The sequence below is a fragment of the Lissotriton helveticus genome, chromosome 9 (genome assembly GCF_964261635.1).
Source record: "Lissotriton helveticus chromosome 9, aLisHel1.1, whole genome shotgun sequence".
In the NCBI taxonomy this organism is placed as follows: Eukaryota; Metazoa; Chordata; class Amphibia; order Caudata; family Salamandridae; genus Lissotriton; species Lissotriton helveticus.
In genome coordinates, this window is record NC_136070.1 from 345126174 (window position 1) to 345140540 (window position 14367).

At 41.7% G+C, this 14367-nt stretch overlaps 1 protein-coding gene across 1 annotated transcript in view; it reads left to right on the plus strand.

Annotated features, from left to right (window-relative positions):
- LOC144781303 (sodium/potassium/calcium exchanger 4-like) overlaps positions 1 to 14367 on the plus strand; it is a 492418-nt gene that overhangs the window by 92724 nt on the left and 385327 nt on the right. Inside the window, exon 5 of the mRNA XM_078660074.1 lies at positions 2299 to 2402. Coding sequence (XP_078516200.1) covers positions 2299 to 2402 — 104 coding nt within the window. The remainder of the gene's footprint in view (positions 1 to 2298; positions 2403 to 14367) is intronic.

Genomic DNA, 14367 nt, shown 5'->3' on the forward strand with positions numbered 1-14367 from the left:
ATAAATACTTGCACTATATTTACAGGAATGCGGCCAAACACCACATTGGCAGCATGGGATGCAGCTCAAGGGCTCTAGGCTGGCAGTAAAAGTATACCAGAGTTGGCCGGCATGGCTCGCGGGTGGTAGGGCTGGCGTGGGGGGTCATGTGGGGGGATTAAAAAAAAATTACCGTGAGCCCGGGTCCCAAGTCTCTGCTCCTGCTCTCCTGCCTCCGACTCCAAGAACAGGAAGCAGGCAGCCAGGCTCCCTCTCCTAATCAGAATGCTGCAATGCAGCATTGTGATTGGTCTGAGCGCCATGACGCAGTGCTCAGCCTGGGGCTGGAGGGGTGGGCATGTTCTCCATGCAGGCTGGAATGCAGCCTGCATGGAGAACTGTGAAAGTGCGCATGACGGGTTTGGCCGGCACAAGAGAGCCGACCAAACTGTCATTGCACACTTAGGAGTGGGCAAACCAATCCTCCGCTACTTCGAGAGCAGAGCAGCCCATCCCACCTGCCCACAAAGCAGCCGGACACAAAGCATAAAATGATAATAACTCTGAGTTATTATCATTTTATGTTTCTACTTGCCACTGTTTAAAAGCAGTGGAGCGACGCTCCTCCGCCATAGCGGACGAGCCGCCACTGAAGAGTACAAGGGCTGCTCCCTTATGTAAGAGTGCACCATTAAAAAGCAGTGTGTACATTTATAGGCTTCAAACAATGGGAGCTAGAATAATATAGGGAATAGAATTCCTGGGAGGTGTACCTTAAAAGGTAGGATTAAAATTATTTGAAACCTTGCAGCAAGAACTTTAAATCACACCACTGAACAATGTAAATACATCCAACTGACATACACACTTCAGGAGAAGGGGCGAGCTAGAAAACTGCATACTGTAGGGTGAGATTGGACAAAGGCCGGTGTCACATCTTTACTGCACCATGATTAATAATACCCCAGGTAATCTCCAGAACGGTGGTGGGAGAAGGATATCGGAGTCATGGAGGACATTGACTGGAAGGTGGCCCTGATGCACCCCAGGAAAAGTGGTAGTAAACTCTAAACTGCAAATTGTGCAACTGAACATACTATTCAGATGATACTACCATAGGAGAAAATTATTTAAAATGAGTGCCACCAGACTCAATTGCGCTAGATGCATTATGGCGGAAAGTACATTCCTACATACAATGTAAACAAGGTGAACTGGTAGTCAGAGGAAGTGTTATATGAGCTGGAGAATGTCCTTAGAGATTCTGAAGACTCCCAACCAAGTTATAGTTGAAATTCTAAACAATGTTGATATCCCAGAAATACAGATGAGGTTTGCATGGTGAACATCCATTACGACGCGGTGTTTACACCGCACTACCATTACAACGCTGGTTGGAGGGCGCTCTAGGCTAAGGAATAGTAGATTTTCTATTCCAACACCTTCCCTACTGTACGTAGGCTGGTGTTGGAATAGTAAATCTTACTATTCCTAAGTCCAGCACCCTACAGTGCAAGTCGAGGTAACGACTTGCGTTGTAAAATCAGCGTTGTAATGGTAGCGCGGTGTAAACACCGCGTTGTATTGACATACAACCGGTTTGCATGCTCGGTTTTATAGTAGAAAAAAAGGGACGTGCCAGAATGTGCTGCCGAACAACAGTGTCAAAGAAAACAACGTCGAGGGAGGGACTGAATGTATGTAGAAAGTTGGAAAGAGTGGTATAGGAAGGCAGAGGTTGACCTAAGAAGTTTGACAGAGTCTGGGGTAATGGAAGAACTTATTATGGACTTGATGAATAACTATGTGCCTCCCCCAATAGGGACGGCTTCGTATAGAACATGGAGTTGGGGTAGACAATCATGAGTAAGTGAAGAGTGGCTACGACCAGCCACTAAGTTAGAGAGAACGGGGCCTAGGGGAGATGGCTGAGGAATAGTATGTAAAGGAAAATGTGCATGTATATGCCTGTACTGTGCTTAATGTTTTGTACTTAAAAAAAAACCTATCAAAAAATGTATTAAAAACATTTCAAAATGTAAAAAACATAAATGGCTTCCTGAGACATTTGTGTAAGTGGATTGATCGTACTGCCAAAAAATGTCATCCTGGGTATTGGTACATTCTAGGTAAGATACACTCTACCTTATTCCACAACCCCCATAATCAAAAAGTCAGTCGTATGATTTAGCAACATTACTCTATTTCTCGGAGAACGTATGTGCTAAAACTCTGCAAAATGTTGGGCTATAGGAGCTTGTACCTATGTGATGCTGTAAAGGCAACTGAAATGACCCAGACGTACCTTTTTTTTTGCAGGTGTCTTTATCACACATGGGGATGTGGGAGTGGCTACCATTGTGGGCTCAGCTGTCTTCAACGTTCTGTTCGTAGTCGGAATCTGTGGAATATTTACAGTACAGGTATGTGTAGATTTTCCGTTACAAAAATACTGATGTTTTCAGAGTCGTCTTAGTAAGTGGACGTGCCTCGCAAGTGTGGAAGTTATTCACATCAAATTATGTAATGTATCTGTTATAGAAAGTGAAAGGATTCCTCTTGAAAGTTCTTGTGCATTTGAAATATAGAGATATGTTTCTTCTTCACACGGTGAATTAACTATCATGCATGATGAAATACAACACATGAGATTGAGAATGGGGCATGAAAGAAAGGGAGAGTTGTTTATAGTGTGTCAGGAAGTTCAAAGAATTAGGCAAATACACATTGTAGGTATGAGTGTGAAAGGAGCTATGTTGTTGATGATGAGTTTCTGATTGGTGAAGAGGCAATATTTAGAGGAATTTATTATGTGTGTGGTAAAATGCATATTTTAATCTGCCTCATAATTGGGTGTGAAGTTGCTACCTAGCGGTGGTATTCCCTTGGGTTTACCATTTAAATTAAATGAATGATCCTGTTGGTTTGGAAAAAGTAAAGCGTGGATTTGGATAAATTGCGTTACACGTGTTGGGTGCTATGATTCCATGTATTGGTTGGGCTATGACTGATGTGAGCATAAGAAGATTCTTTATGTTGGCAGATTTCCTTACTTCTAACACTGCAGGAGTACTAACTAAAAATATCAGGAGTCTATGGCTATGTTTCTATGATTAGGCAGAACCACCTGGCGTTAGCCAGACTTGTTGCTAAGGAAGGCAAAGGAGGGCAAAGTCTTTCGGGTTTTGAGAGTTTGAGAGTGCTGTACACTAATTCCAAATAACAGTAAGATTATTAGTGCTTATATAAACAATGTGTTTGACATCTCTTGTGAAGCGAAATCATTTGAGAAGTATGGGTTGTTGGAATTATTTGGTTCCTGGTTTGGTGAGATTGGGAAGGGATTTGGAAAGGTTGGTGAATGGTTTGAAAGTTGGTCGGAGAGTATATTGCGTACTGTACTATCCCCTATAAATAGATGGGACTAAATTGTGGGTTTAAGAAGCTGTCTACTGCTTCTAAGAGGAAGTGTGCCCAGAATGAACTGGAAGACATCGAAGCATGAGTTTATGACCTCCTTAAAATATTCAAATAATTGAGATGCAAGAGACAGAAAGTGATGTATTCAGTATTGTATATAGTTTGGGGTGTAGTGATGATGCAATCATCAGAGGGAGGATTTTGTACAAGTTATTCCACATTTGAATTATATATGTGGATTAATATTAATTATTCCACATTTGAATTCATATATGTGTATTAATATGGAGTTATTGCAATTGAAACGAAAAAGTCATGATATGTTTGAATGTGTATCTCTGATTAGACTGATCTAGTCCTCAGATAGGTACAGTCCTGCTTGTGGCTCAAGATTGCATATGTTGCCCAAAAACAATTTTTTGTTTCGCTCTTCTTGCCTTGACATTGCCAGGGACCTGCTTGCTAGTAAAGTGTGCATGCATAATGCATATCAGAGATGTGTGTGTCACAATTCTTTGTCAAGGCCCACAATATTCAACTATATTCTTTAACTATATCCCGTCCTGCAGTACAGGTGAGTTGAATTTCTTTTTTTTCAGGTGGTTATGCGGATGGTTGTAAATGAATTTGCCTGATATGAGTTGCCATCTCATGAGTAATACTTTATCGTTTTTTGCTCATTTCTTGAGCATGTGTTTTAACAGTGGCCTGTGACACTTGCCAATATTGTGATTGTGTATTACTAAGGTGGATTTAATGCCCTCTATGATAGTTGTCTTGTACCAGACCGCAGCTCAGCCACTTAGATACTTTTAAATGGGTAGTTTGTGCATCATCCACATGGTCTCATGCCAAACTATTGTGATCAGACACGTTTTTGGTGAGCCTTAAATTGTGCCTGTGAGGCCTTTTACCTTGTTTCAGAACAGTAGTTAGTACATAGCAGTATCATTGATTAGATCTGTCATTTAACATGCTAGTTCTGGGGCTTGTAGGAAGTAATGCTTTTCAGTTGGAAAAACTAATTACCCCCTAGTTTTTGCATTATGATATCCCAGTCTTAAGTTAATCGATTAGTCAAGTCTGAAGGGGCCAAATGTACGACCCATATATGCATGCGCAAACTGGTTAGCGACCCATTTGCGCATGCAAAACCTATAAGAGCCATCTACAAACACTATTTAGTGAATCACAATTTATTTGTGGCTCGCTAAATAGAATTCATGACTCGTAATTAGGAAGGGGCGTTCCAAGGGCATCCCTTCCTAATTGTGACTCGCTACCCTATGTAAGAATGTTTTGCAATCGCAATTGCGTTTGCAAAACACTCGCAATTTACCACCCTCTTCAAGAGGGTAGTAATGACTCGCAAATGGGAAGGGGTCCTTGGGGGAGCCCTTCCCCTTTGCAAAATGCAGGGGAAAATATTTTTTAGGGGCAGGCAGTGGTCTCCGGGACCACTACCTGCCCTTAAAAAAAGAAACGAAAACATTTCATTCTTTTTTTTTAAATGCATCCCGTTTTCCTTTAAGTAAAACGGGATGCATCTTTTTAAGAAGACTACTTTATTGAGAAACAGTCCCAACATAGAGGTCTACTGAGCCCAGCAGGCCACCATATCTGGGAAGGTTAGCCATTCCTAATGGGGTCGTAAATTGCGATTGCCTCATGAATATTGATGAGGCATGCAATTTACGACCACATTGGGAATCGCAGTGTCTCTTACACTGTTGTACATGTCCTTCAGCGACTCACAAATTGCGACTCGCAATTGAGCACAATTTGCGAGTTGCTAAATGTCATACATCTGGCGCAAGGTGTATTCATTTTGTAATTCAGATACAGAATGACCCAGCGGTGATGAGGGTTATCATTTTTAAAGCAAATACACCTTTATTTACAAACAGGTAGTGAAGGACAGCTAAAACTGTTAACAAGAAAATAGTTCAGAAAGCTCTAGCATTTGCTAGGGTCAAGATATTCCACAAACAGTTTTATAGCACTGATGCTGTAAGTCTCTGTAATACAAATGACAAGGACGTTTTAGAGCAATGTTATCTTAAAGTGGAAGGTGTCCGAGTTATCTGCTAACTTATTTAACAACCTTAAGGTCTCAGTTTCTTATTAGGACTTTTTTTTACAGTTCCCAGTCAATGAAACAAGGTTGATGATAAATTATTACAATGTAGCACCGCATCAATTATGCTGTGTCTGCCCACTGACCGAGTGTCTCAGCCACCAAGTGAAAAACTCAGTAGATTTCAGCAGAGTCTGAGATTATGGAAAAAGTCACAAACCTCAAAAGTACCTGAATGCTCACCACCCAAATGAGAAGTGGGATTCTCGTTGAAAGAACCCGATAATTAGCGCCCAAAGACAAAGTCTAATGTCACTGCGGCTGTAATGGTTGTTGATGAGGGGGGAGGAGATCGCCACTGGTCCCAACTCGTTCCAAAAGACGTGTTCCATCAAGCGGATTTCTGGAGCTAGGATTGGAATGTAGCCAAAGTTAAGTCTCCAGGTAACAGATGCTCAAGTTTCATGAAGAACAAGTTGAAGTCATGATTTTTCAAATGATGATGGAACTTCCAGTACCGACACATCCACCAGTTCCCACTAGCTACTAGCGATCGAATACTAAAATCAGATAGCGCTCAATTTATTGTGATTTTTAATGGCTGCCAGCTACAGAAGGAAAAAGAAAGGGCAAAAATGTTAATGTAAATAGATTATACATTTTGTTGCACCGATTGTTTTTTAATATATACTATGAATTAATGGCCCATGACGTGTCGGGATAAAGGAAAAACAGTATGACTGCCTTTAATTGCTATTTAGGGAAGGGTTTAATCATTTTAGCATAATTTGAATTAGTTTTAGTGTTGCCACGGGCAAACTGAGCAGGTATTTGCCTTTTACACTTAGACTATTTTAGCTGAATTACGATCCTTAGTACCATGCCAAAATGGGAATCTTAAACTGTCTGCATTTTTGTACCTTTTTCCCTAGAGAAAATTGCTCCTAATGCTCGTAATTGATGGGATTTTTTTGCAATTTTTTTCAAAGATATGTTTGAAATGCTTTATTGATTCTTTGAATCGAATAAAAAGAGATTTTGATTTTGAACTAGCGATCGAGAACTGGAATTTAGAGATAGAGAGTAGTCATACCCTAAAACAAGTATAGTTCATGAACAGTAAGAGGCCGAAAAAAGTTTCGAAATATTTTCGTGTGACCAGCTGCCTCACCCAATGAGACACTAACCCAAGACCATGGTGAAGGGAAAACTAGTCCCTATTTCTTCCATGGTGGAAAGGAGATGATACGAGTTCCCACAGTGTAAGGTGGCATGTTCCGGTCAGGAGTCATGTCGGCTCACCAAACATCCAGACTTTGGAAATCTCCTATAGGTCCTATATATACCCTCTTGCGAAGCAGATATATTTAACTCAATTCTGTCTAGCTTGACTGCAAGGTACTCGCAGATCCCGGGTGTCTCACTCCCTCGAACAAATTCCATGTACAGCCTATTCCTCCAATACTAGTCACAGCAGCAGGACATCCTCCTGGGTCATGGGCTTGCTGTCAACCATGTGAGACACTGCCATTTCAAGACTCCTGTTCCAGCTCAGATGTCTCTCTGTGATGATGCTTCAGGGTTTCCCCAGAAATGCAGATCAATGAAGCACACTTGTCACCCTTTTTACAAGTCTTATACATTTCAAGTGGCACTGATTGCAAGCCAAGTCCAAGGAGTGTGCTGGGTTGAAAGTCCAAAGTTCTGGCCAACCATACTAGTGCACATCTTCATAGGCCTTATCTTATCCTGCAAGGAGGAGTGTAAGAATATACTATTTGGTCACAGGAATGATTTTCAAAGGCATGCAGGGTACACTCCCTTATGCCTCCCAGTGCCACAAAAAAGGAGGCCACACACAAACAGATGTTATTGATTTGAGGAGTGATGGATCAGGCCAATCAAGCAAGAGTAGCTTCTTGCTGGACAGCTGTACAGGCAGAACTGTCACAAGTTAGACCTTTGTTTTCCAATAAGCCTCTTTCTTGGTTGAGGTTGATTGTGCATGTCCTAGACCCTGCTATGGAGGCTACGCGACTCTGAAAGAGGAAATATCATGTCCACAAGGCAATGTGGAGCTGAACTAACAGATTGTTTTTTGTTTGTTTATAAAGCACGATGATGCCCCTGGCTGCTGGCTACTGCTAGGCCACAGTGAACCTAGCAATAAACTGACCATTACCAGCATCCATGTGTTGCATAATTTGTTGGAGTGTATCAATGCGTAATAGCTTGTGGAGCAATAATTATGCCCTTAGAAGGGTACCATCCACACTGCGTGCAAACAAGTTCGTATATATATCACATGGCTTATGACGCAATCCACTGCATTTATTCGGGGAAATGAATAAGGCCTTGATTGTTGTCTAACTAGCACATTTTACAAGGAAAGTCACTTTTTGTCCTAGGGGTTTCCTGGAAAAACTCTGTGCCCCCTCCTTAATGTCTCAGCTATCATCTAAAGTCAATTTCCCATGGCCTGACGATGGAGCAATAACCATAATCTGTTGTAGGGGTGCCATTCTCTGGGTGTTCCTCCTAGCCACAAATGCTTCTGTTGTGCTTGAAGAATTTAAAACAATCGCGTAGAACACCCTCAGCAAGAAATGCCATAATTTAAAGATGGGCAATGGATATTCTCAAATGTACAATGCATTCCTTTGGTTTTTGGTTGTGACGCTCTAGCGGCCAGTTGGATTTTATTTTGGTTTAAGTTTCCAACGTGGCTGATGGCCATTGTAAGACGGTAAAATAAAAATACCAAAGAAAAATGTGTGGAGGAGAGCGAAAAAAGTGAGTGACCTGCTAGCACTTAGTAGCCGCCAGGACCTCAACAAATGGAGTGGGATGGCAATGGGTAAGGGCACACCAAGAAGTAAAGCAGAAGTAGAGGAGGAATGGAAAGGTGTAAGTATCTATTCTAGAGTAAGGTTCCATCCAGAGGAAAATAAAAATAATAGTGAGGATTTAATGGCAGTTTGTGGTTGGAACTACCTTTGAAGTTGTTCAAATTTGTGATGTGCTGATACCAATTCTCGTGTTAGCCAATGCTTAAAGTAACCGAACACAAAAGCCGTTTGCTGAAAGAGGCTGTGGGAAAGCCCATTTCTGTATGCATGTGTACATTGTGCATTTTGTGTATATTGTATTGTATTGTAATTGCATTTAGATAGCGCTTACTACCCCTGACGAGGTGTCGAAGCGCTTTTTTCGGTGAGTAGCACGCTACTCCGGGACCCATAGAGGATTAGTGTTGAATAAGTATAGTGAAACATGCAGGTAAATTTAAAGTGGTGGATAGGTTAGTCAGTTATTTGGATTCGGAAAGATAGAAGAAGGATAGAAGAGGAAAAAAAGGTTTGTATTTATATAGCGCTTGCTACCCCTGATGGGGTGTTGAAGCAAGCTACTCCGGAAACCCATAAAGGGTTAGTGCTGAATTAGTATGGTGAAATATGAAAGTAATTTGAGTGGTGAATATTAGTCAGTTATTTGGAGTGAGAAGGGTAACGGAGGGATAAAAGGGAAGAAAGGTTTGCATTCATGTAGCACCTGTTACCCCTGATGGGTGATGAAGCACTTTTCTAGGCGAGTAGGACGCTGCTCTGGAACCCATAAAGGATAAGTGTTGAAAATTAGTATAGTGAAGTATGAAGTAATTTGATTGGTGGATATGTTATTCAGTTATTTGGATAGAGAATGGTAGGTTGCGGGATAGAAGAGGGAAATAGGTTTTATTTACATAGCGCTTGCTACCCCTTGATGGGGTTTTGAAGCGCTTCATTGGTGAGTAGCCAGCTACTCTGGAACCTATAAAGGATTAGTGGTGAATTAGTATTGTGGAATATGGAAATTGAGAAGTGAATATGTTAGTCTGTTATTTTGATTGAATATAGTGGAGGGACAGTAGAGTGAGATTTATTTATTTATTTATTTATGTATTTATTTATTAGGTCATAGCAGTAGGAGAAGGCTTTTGGATGAGTAAAAAGGGGTTTTGGAGGGGAAGAGTCAGAGGGAAGAATTTGGAAAGGTTTGTTTTGGGGGATCGGTATAGTAAAAGAGGTGTCAGATGATGCAAGGAGGTGTAGAGTAGGGGGAGTCTAGAAGGGTTACTTTGGGGATCATAGTAGTGGTATGGGGTTTGGGATAAATGAGAGAGTGGATGTAGAGGATATATTGATAGATGTACAGGGTGAGAGATAGGGTAGTGCATTGACAAGAGTAGTAGAAGAAGTTTGAGATGAGTCAGAATGTTGGGCCAGAGTACATATTGAGAGAAGTATAAGCTGAGAAATAGGGTAGTGCATTTGAAATGCTAAATTAGAAGAAAGTGATAAATATATAGATCCATAAGTACATTAAAAAGTATATAGATGAATAGAGGAGGTAAGTATATATAGATTAAAGATATTGATAGAGGTACAGGATGAGAAATAGGGTAGTGCATTGGATAGGCTTTTTCAGGAGAAAGGTAACAGACACACAGATCCAAGTACATGGAAGGTACATAGATGCACAATGGAAGTAAGTACATGTAGACCAAAGATGATTTTTATTTATTTATTTACAACAACATAATTATTCCACATGTTTATACAAAGCAATACACAAAGATAGGTACATATCTATAGTAAAAACAAATGCTTATATGCAGAGGAATATGCTGTAAATTTATGTTTGCATATGGTGCTTATGTGGTGAGTAGTTTTCTGAAGATAAGGTGGTTGTCTGTGGATCTTATGTTGGGGGTAAAGAGTTCCATAGTTTGGCTGCTTTAACATAGAAGGATGTGCCACCCATGTTTTTTTTCTTGTATCTTGGGATTTTGAGGCAAGATGCCCCTTTAGTGCGTAGGTTCTTTTGTTGAATGTGTTTGGTGATTTTATTCCTGATAAAGAGTGGTCCCATTCCATGTATTGCTTGGTGGGTGATACAAAGTAGCTTGAATGTGGATCTTCTGGCAACCGGTAACCAATGCAGGGCTTCCAAGGCAGGTGAGATGTGGTCTTGTGGTTTGATATGCAAGAGTAGTCTTGCAGCCGAGTTCTTAATCCGTTGTAGTCTTTTCATGGTCGTTAAAGGTGATCCGTGATAGAGGCTATTGGCGTAATCGAGTTTGGACAGAACAAGGGAGATGGTAGCTTGGACCTTGTGTGTAAATCCCAAATGAGGGAAAATTAATTGCAGCGTTTTTATAGTGACAAAGCTTGATCTTGCTAGTTTTCAACTTGGGCATTCATCGACAGCTTGGAGTCCATGGTCATCCCGAGGTTTCTTATTTCCTTTGATACTTTAGGCGGAGAGCCCAGTTCATCAGGCCAGGCGACAAGCGGGTCGTAATGTTTCCAATCACCACACATGAGTATTTCCGTTTTTGAAGCATTCAATTTGAGATGGCACCAAGTTATCCACTGATCCACGGCTCTGAGACAACTGAAAATTGGGGATTTTTCAATGTCATTAGGACATTCCAGTTGAAGGAGTATTTGCGTGTCATCTGCATAGTTATAGCACGTGGGGTGAAATTGATTGATCAGTAACTGTAATGATTTCATGTAGATGTTGAAAAGTATGGGCGAGATGATAGAACCTTGAGGGACCCCTGCTTTTGTGGAGTATGGTTTGGACGAGAAAGGTGGGGTATGTATGACATTAGTACTGTTTTGAAGGTAGGACGCGATCCAGTCTAGAGCAGTTCCCTCTAGGCCGGCTTCATAGAGTCTTTGTTTCAGAGTGTCATGGTCAACTGTGTCAAAGGCAGCCAAGAGGACCAAGAGGAGTAGAGCAGCAACCCCGCTGCGGTCAACTGTATTCTTCAGGTCATCCCAGATGGCAAGGAGGGCAGATTCAGTGCCTCTTCCCGGACGGAATCCTCTTTGGAAGTCTGAGAGTATGTCATTCTCTTCAATGAATTGTGACATCTGGATGAATGCTGCTCTTTCTATCAGTTTGCCCAGGAAAGGTCCATTTGTAATGGGTCTCTAGTTGTCAGGGTTCAGCGGGTCCAAGTTTGTTTTCATCAGTAAAGGACGTATGTGTGATTTTTTTAGTTCTTCTGGAAATATTGTGCTAGTTAAGGATTTGTTGATGATTCTTCTTACTGGAGTGGCAGCAAAGGTTGTTAAAAGAATTGTCTTGAAAGTTTGTGGTGGACAGAGGTCAGAAGGGCTGCCGGCAGGCCTGCTTGCTTTGACCAGGTCCATAAATTCATTGTGTGAGATGTGTTGGAAGGAACTGAGAGGCTGGGTTAGAGTATTCTTGGATTGTTGTTTTGTACAGGGGATAGTGCTGATGCTTTGTTTCTGTTTTAAGTATGAGTCCAATGTGTCTGCTTTGTCTGTGTAATGATGTGCCAACTTTTGAGGTCACCCAGAATGCATAAGTTGGAGTGTATTGTTAACAGGTTTGAAACTGTGTCTAGAAGTGCGTCTGGGAATGTCACCTTGCTAGGTGGAGGTCTGTAAAGGAGCAGGAAGTTACAGGATGAAGACGGTGTAGTATTGCATCTTGTTAGAAGAGCCTCCCAATTCTTTATGGTGATTTCATCAACTTTAGTAACGTTTGCCTGAATACAACAGCTAGACCACCTCCTATTTGACTATACGATTTTGGGTGATCGTTTGATATCCTAGAGGAATGGCTTCATGCAGGACTGGAGCCACATCATCTCCCAACCATGATTCAGTTATGAATAGTATGTCTGGTTTTGCATCTGTGAGAAGGTCATAGATGTGATGTTTAGAGAGGGATTGAGCATTTATTAGTAGACAGTTTAGAGAATGGCCTTTGGTGATAGTGAGACTTTGATTTGTAGTAGAGTGAACAGTATTATGTGTGATTGTAGCAGGTTTGTTTTTAGTGCTGGCATTAGCTGTATTAGGATAGCAATTGTGTACTTGTTCGGTATCATGTTCCTCATCTAGCATATCTATTTTGATTGGTCTGCGTGTGTATGTGGTGGAGATGGTGTTTGAGAGTGAGTTGGTGTGCTGCGTTGTTTTCGTGGTGTAACATTGTTGTGCAGTAGACTTGGGGAAGCAAAGGTGTGAGGTGTGGCACGTCGCTTATGTTGTTTGTGTGTTTTTATGGTAGAAGGTGTATGAGTCAGGGGTGGTGGTGCAGCATGTGGGTCATGTAGTAAGGTTCTAAAATGTCCAATGGATGCGAGGGGGTTAGAAGAGAGTTGCTGTGTTGTTGTATCTGTGTTAGGTGTGGTGGAAGAGAGAGAGTTTGGCATTTGAGTTTTTCCTTTGTGCGGTTTGAAAGGTGGGTGTATGTTTGTATTTTGTAATGGTAAGGATTTTGACGTGTTGCGCTTTGAAGATCCTGTTGTGCTGGTGTCTGTGATATGCTTTGTTTTTGAGGAGTAATGAAAAGGAGTGCTGGTGTATTTGTTTCATGCAATGGATGTGGTTGTATAGTATTGTTTGTGAGAGGAGTTTGTAAGGTAGAGGGGGTGTGATGTGTTTATGAGTATAGTGTATGTTGTGTGTAGGAGGGAATACAGTAAAGGTAAAAGTGTTTGTCTTAGACTGGTTTGTTGCAAGAGTTAAAAAGTGTGGTGGTGTGCAGTGTGTGTTGTGCATTAGTGTTATTATGGTAGGAGGGAGAGGAGGGATGTTGGTTGGACTAATGATGAAAGGATGAGTATATGTTTGTTAGTGATAAAAGGTGGTGTGTTAGGTGTAATTAGATCAAGAAGTGTGTGTCTGGATGGGATATAGTTATGTATGCTGTTGAATAGGGTTGTGTGTTAGAGAGGAGTGGATTGGTCAGTGGTATAGGATAGAGTTGTGTACTGTTTGTAGGTGATGGTGGGTATGTGTGGTAGTTGGGATAGAAGGGTGTATAGATGGGGTTTGGTGTGGTTTGCAGTGCATGCTGGTATATTGGTCCTTGCATAGGGTTGTGTGTGGTGTACATTTGGTGTGAATGTGTCACTATGTTTGTGGATGGTGTGGGGTAGCTATTACTGAATGGGAACATGGGCAGTAGTTCTCGCCCTAGTCCCGACCAGTCTCCAACAGGGTCAAACAGGTAATTAACCTTGTCCTCGAAGCCCGGGTTGAAACGCCCTAAGCCTCTGCCTTTTATAGCCCTAATAACCAGGTGACCCCTTCAGCCAATGGGAATCCTAATCCTAACCCTATCCAATTACAACACTAGCCCTAAAATCTAGAACCAATATGAGACCAGGACCTTACAGCCAATCTTGGCCCTAGTCCAAGCACCCAATAACCATCAGAAACCCTGATCACTACATCAAATAGAGGCCTTAGCCCTACCAGTAGTCCCTACCCAAGTCTAAGTAACCAATGGCACAGGAAGCCCTAGTTCCTACTTCCAATAGAAAGCCTAATCCTACTCTTAGTACCACACCTAGTCCAGCAACCAATCACACCAGAAGCCCTAATCGCTACTTCCAATTAAATGCCTAACCCTAGCCCTAGTCCCAACAACCAATAACACACGAAGCCCTAGTCCCTACTTCCAATAGAAATCCTAACCCTAGCCCTATCCCGACCCTACATTGATTGAATCACAGACCCAGAAACCAATCAGAACCCTCAAATACCCAACCAATGAGGACACTAACCCTAATCCAATAAAAACATCACATACCACCACCAATCAGTGTATACATTTACCAACCACTAGCAGACTATTTACGGTCTCAGACACCTCAGACAAGGTTTGCTGGCCAGGGAGTTGAGAGCTGCTTCTCTTGTTCGGAATCTCCTAGGAGACAGACAGGTTCAATCCACACTTTGGACTTCTGCAGGTAAGGGCCCAACTTGTCCTCTGAAAATAGTGTTTGTATAAAACTTTCCTCCCTCTCCTGGCCAAAAATTGATGTGCACAGTCCCTATTAAACACAGTTTAAACAG